Source organism: Bos mutus, chromosome 15 (genome assembly GCF_027580195.1).
Source record: "Bos mutus isolate GX-2022 chromosome 15, NWIPB_WYAK_1.1, whole genome shotgun sequence".
Classification (NCBI taxonomy): domain Eukaryota; kingdom Metazoa; phylum Chordata; class Mammalia; order Artiodactyla; family Bovidae; genus Bos; species Bos mutus.
The window spans coordinates 16,801,323-16,806,788 of NC_091631.1; the positions used below are offsets into that span (position 1 = coordinate 16,801,323).

The window sequence follows — 5,466 nt, forward strand, 5'->3', positions numbered from 1 at the left end:
AGCCCCACAAGAAACGGATATGGCCCAGCCACTCTGGTGGTGTACCCTTCTAAGAAATCCTACTTTTATCCTATCTTTATTTCAGCAAGTTTGTATGTTTCTGTTTCCATGCTTAAAGAACTCAAAAAACAGTTAACAGTCTCATCAATATCAGTGTAGAAAGATTTAATTAGAGCCAGGCCTAAAACAGTATTTATGCTTTGGCAAAAATAACTGTAAAAATTAATAAACAGAAACTTCAGTGAAATAGAGCTGAGAGACCAGAAGGGGGACGTCAACCCTGTGATAACTGCAAAGCCCAAAAGGAAGAAGACTGATTCCTCTTCTTTCCTGGCGAGGACTCAGCCAATGAAAAGCCGTGGACTCTCTGCTTACTGTAGCCTCCCACTTTCCTCTGCCCCTCTGTATTAAGTGTTCTCCTTCCTGAGCTTGTGGGGATTAGTATGTGGCTCCCCATGGTTGCAGACTCCAAACTGCTCTTCTCCGCAGATCCCGAATAAACCCATCTTTGCTCAAGAAATGTCTGGTAGTCTATTATAGGTCAACATGCCACACCACTGACTCTTAACAAAGAAGTCCTCTCCTTGTTATAGAATCACCATCAAAAACTCAGATGCTTAGAGGAAACAGAAGAAAGAAGTGGGTTATCAGTACCTTGGGCTTCCCTCAGCTCAGTTGGTAAACAATCTGCCTGCAACGCAGGAGACCCGGGTTCGATTCCTGGGTTGGGAAGATCCCCTAGAGAAGGAAATGGCAACCCATTCCAGTATGCATGCCTGGAGAATCCCACAGACAGAGGAGCCTGGCAGGCTACAGTCCAAGGGGTCGCAAGAGTCAGACACGACTTAGCGACTATACTACTAACTACTACTAGTTTCTTCAGCTCCAATCATGCTTCACTTTCATATTAAATCTATAAATTTCCTCCTTTACACACACACACACACACACACACACACACTGCTCTCTCCCATTTTTCATAACCTATCTCTCGTTTTCTGCTTTCCATAGAGATAAGAGTACAAGAAAAGAACAACACCTGGAGGTGATGACAAATTTCAAAGGACATTCAGTCTTGCTGGCTGAGAGGTAACAGAGAAGAGAAAATGGTCAACTACAAAGTATGTAATTTCCTACCTGAAGAGAACAGTCATTACTCAGTCTCAATCGTCTGTCACCATATAGGTCCTAACTTAAAATTTTCAAAGGAAGACAAAAATTTAGAATGTTTATCTGAAGTTCCTAGTTTTTAAATGTTGTCAACAAATTTAATTTTCTCCTAAAATGACACAGACTGGTTCACTAGCTGCAAATGTGCAATACGGTAGAGCTGTTTTTTTTTTTAATATAACTTCCGAGATTTTTAGCTTCCCCAGATATGTTTATTTAACATCTATATATACAAGGCCCATAGTCAGATATTGGGCAAAGCACTACAAAGACTGAAGCTCATTTATTTTCCTCCTCTCATGTTATTTTACATTCAACGTGTTATTCCTCAGAGACAACTTAAAACCAACAACATTAACATCTTATTAATTATTAATTAATTCCAAACTAAGCCATTTTCTCTGAAAGGGCAGCAATGGAAACTCTTCAAAGTTAAATGCCTAGGGTGTGATGAAAAATGGTTTACAAATGCTTTGCCACTTCTGTAAATATCACAGCTAGCCTCTGGGCCTTTATGTCTGCTACTCTTTCAGCCTGGAAGGGCTGCCACCTCCAGGAAGCCTTCTTATGTTCTCCCTTATCATCCTGAACTTAGCCCCTCTGGGCTCACTACACACACTACTGAAACCATGCCACTGTTGTTTACCTCCCCATACTTTAAGGATAAAGCCTATACAGAACACAGGACTCCATCTCCAGAAGCATGACTAGATGGGCCATGTGCCTGAATACACAGAACCTGTTCCTTCAGCAGGGCAACTACTTTCTTAGCAGCTACCTTGCAACTAGGGCTCATTTCTTCACTCAATAATAGTATGGTGAGTAAGTCTCTGCCCTCTCAGTACACACTGCAGTTCAGAGAATGAAACAGTTAAGGATTTGTTAAACAGAGTAAAAAAATACATGGCTCCTTTTCAGGTCATCACCAGTACAGGTGCGTGGCTTTGGGAGTGCCACTGAATTTCTCTGAGCCTTAGTCTCTTCTGCCCAATAAAAATGCAGATAATGCCAACTTTACTAGGTGGTTGTGAGAAGTGAATAAGGAATTCTAAGAAGGGCTAAGCACACTGCATCTGCTATAGTTCATAAATACACTACCAACAAACACCTTTTAAAGAAACCAAAACTCCAACTGACTTCGCAACCGACTGATTTTTAAATCCTTGACAGTTAAGTGAAAGAGGAAATAATTCAATAATTGTGTCAAATTCATACTCTATATAGACTACCAAATAGTTGTTTAGTTTTACAAAACTATAATTTCTACCAAGCTCGAGAAAAACCAACAAACACCTCATAATCCATGCTCTGTAAAGCAAATAGTTCAAGGATTGTCATGTATATTTATCGTGGCAAAACAAAAACCTGTATGTGAAAAGTCAGGAGACAAATTCTGACTTAGCATTAGGAAAAAAATCTAAGATTTCCAAATAACCTACAGCTATCCAATAACATACAGTAATCAGCTTTCGTGCAGACAGACTAATGCCTGTGCCTCACCACCCCCAAGATGTCCAAACCCCAGAACCTGTGAATGTGTTATGTTACATGATAAGTGGGAATTAAGGTTGAAAAAGAGATTAGAATTGCTAAACAGCTGACCTTTTTTCAAAAAAATTTAAATGACTTTGGCATTTTTTTAATTCATTTTTTGGCCACAATGCACAGCATGTGGGATCTTAGTTCCCTGACCAGGGATCGAACCCACACCCAGTGCAGTGGAAGCATGGTCTAAACCACTGGTGAGTGTGCGTGTGTGGATGCTAAGTCGCTTCAGTCGGGTCCAACTCTTTGTGACCCTATGGACTGTAGCCCACTAGGCTCCTCTATCCATGGGATTCTCCAGGCAAGAATACTGGAATGGGTTGCCATGACCTCCTCCAGAGGATCTTCCAGACCCAGGGATCAAATCTGTCTTTTGCAGCTCCTGCACTGCAGGTGGATTCTTTACTGCTGAGCCATGGGGAAGTCCTTTAACCACTGGCTCACCAGGTAAACACCTGAGGACCACCACTGAACAGCTGATCTTGAAATAGGAAAAGAATCCTAGATCACTGAGGTGGGCCCTGTATACATCAAAGAGGGAGGCACCCGGAAGCTAACACAGCTTTCCTAGGATTCTTTACAGATGAAGTTCAAGTAGATAGACAAGTTGTTCGCAGTGTGTTGGGGGGTAGGTAAAATGTCATGATGCCTCAGATAAGGACTGTCAAGTTGGGTCTAAGCAAAATCCCTGAAACGGCATGCACATTTTTGAGTATGCAACACTTGCCCCCTTTCTCAGTAGAGTTTAAAATGTTCAAAGATTCTCAAAAGGATCTGTTTAATAAGAACATTCTTTCTCAGTTATTTCCTAACAGTGAGCTTTTAACGTTCCATGATTTTCTAAGAGAGTAAATCTCAAAGTGCAGCCCATCAAACACCAAACGTTGATGTTTTGTACATGAAAATTCACCAAAGGTTGTTTGTAAAATGTAGATTGCTGAGTTCCACCCCAGAAAGAATCTCTGGCAGCTGTAGGAAAGTTCATTATTTAACAAACTGGGGGAAGAGAAGACAGGGAATGCTAAAACACAGTTTAAAAAAGCCACTGCTACAAGAGGGATTTTATGAAACACTAAGCTAAAGAAGTTTAATTGTTCCCTTAAATCTTCAAGTCTCAGTACACTCACCATGCCATTAACTTCATGTAACATTTTTTTTTTCCCCTGGGCCGCAAGTAGCTCAGAATATGTAGGCAAATGCCTACACCAAATTTTTTATATTACAATTCATGGTATGGAGGGACTGAATGATCGGCAGGTAATAATTATACATCAGGCTCAGTATGCACTAGCCCCTTTTGTAAAGAAAAATAATGCCTGGCACACTACATTGCAAACTATTAAATACCAAGAGAATTGTGTTTTGTTTAATGACAACTTTCTATAATAAATTTAAGGAATTTCAACGACTACCCAGTTCCACAAGGGTTAATTCACAACTCACTGCAGTTGCCCAGCAACAGTGAGACCTGAGAGGAATTCAAGATGAAGCACTCTGCTTTGGATAAACAGGCTCTAGGATAGTTCAAAGCACATCTCAGGAAGAATTTAAATAACCCTAGATTCTTACATCTCCCCATCCATAGAAAAACACTAAGATAATAAATATTAAAATCATTAACATGACATATCTGTTATGATCGGCAGTAATCTTTGCTAAGCTATACGCTTGACTGCATGCATTTCCTAGCCAAAAAAATTCATATGCAATCTGGCTTACCCACCTCCCCACCCCCACCTCTGCAGAGTAGTTCCTCAGAGCTGAGTGGCTGTCTCTCGGGCTATAAAACTCAGTTAAGACCTCGAATAAAACTTAAACTCACAACTCTTACGTTCTGTCTTTAAGTCGACACCTTCGTAAGATCCCCCTCCTAAATTTTCACTCTTTCTAGCTCATGTTTTGCTTAAAACATTCTTCCGGACCTATGTGTGATGATGTCTAGACATTTACAAATAGGGTCCTTCACCAGTGCTGGCGTAGAGCAATCCCAGGGGCCTCGAAGGTCTCCTAACTGAGACGGGTCAGGAGAATGAATAAAAGCAGCTAACGATGACGTCTGAATGTCAGCAAACTTGGGCAATTAGCCAACTCTAAAGACACCTGAAATATGACTGGGAAGGGGCCTGAGACAGGCCTCAGAACCCAAATTCCAAGGCAAGGTCACGAAGAAGCCAGGCGGCCAAGGGATGGAGTCAAGTTCTCCTAGCTTCCAAAAAAGCCCTTTGCGGCATGCACTAGACCACGTCAGGAGACCCTCTCCCAGAAAAAAGGATTAGGGAACGGTGAGCTCCGGGCGCCTCCACACCCAGATGCAGGCCCTCGATCAAAAAGCCACTGCCCCAGGCCCATTGCTCAGGTACAGAGAAGCTCAGCAAGCCCCGGCCACTCACCCCGCAGCCACTGCGTACTGTGAAACCATCTCCAACTAGCTCCACGGCCGACAGACCACCTAGCAGCCCCCTTAACCAGCTCTGGGCTTCTGCGACTGCCAAAGCCCAGAAGGCAACGCAGCAGCCGCGGGTCACAGCCTAGCCTCCAGGAGGCCGCCATCTTCCCGGCCTTCTCCTGGGCTGCCCTCAGCGCAGCCTGATCGCCCAGTCATCAAGGCCCGCCCATGCCCCGCCTCCCACCCGGGGACACGCCCCCCTGGAGGCCAGCGCGCCTCTGAGTCGAGTTCCAGCCCCGCCTCCAACCTGGTTGGCCCCCGCCTCCCGGCCAAGGCGGCTGCGCGGTTGGGTCAGAGAGGCCCTC

At 43.5% G+C, this 5,466-nt stretch overlaps 1 protein-coding gene and 1 long non-coding RNA gene across 5 annotated transcripts in view; both read right to left on the bottom strand.

Moving 5' to 3' along the window:
* The window catches only part of PDHX (pyruvate dehydrogenase complex component X), a 75,138-nt gene extending 69,835 nt beyond the window's left edge, over window positions 1-5,303 (bottom strand). For all 4 annotated transcript variants that reach the window (XR_011467012.1, XR_011467013.1, XM_005890897.3 and 1 more), the window contains exon 1: window positions 5,106-5,303. Coding sequence is in view for 2 of the 4 variants with exons in the window: in XM_005890897.3 (XP_005890959.2) it covers window positions 5,106-5,265 (160 nt within the window). In the remaining 2 variants the exon portion in view is untranslated. The remainder of the gene's footprint in view (window positions 1-5,105) is intronic.
* LOC138990988 (uncharacterized) overlaps window positions 1-5,466 on the bottom strand; it is a 426,908-nt gene that overhangs the window by 100,739 nt on the left and 320,703 nt on the right. The gene's annotated exons all lie outside the window — the stretch shown is intronic.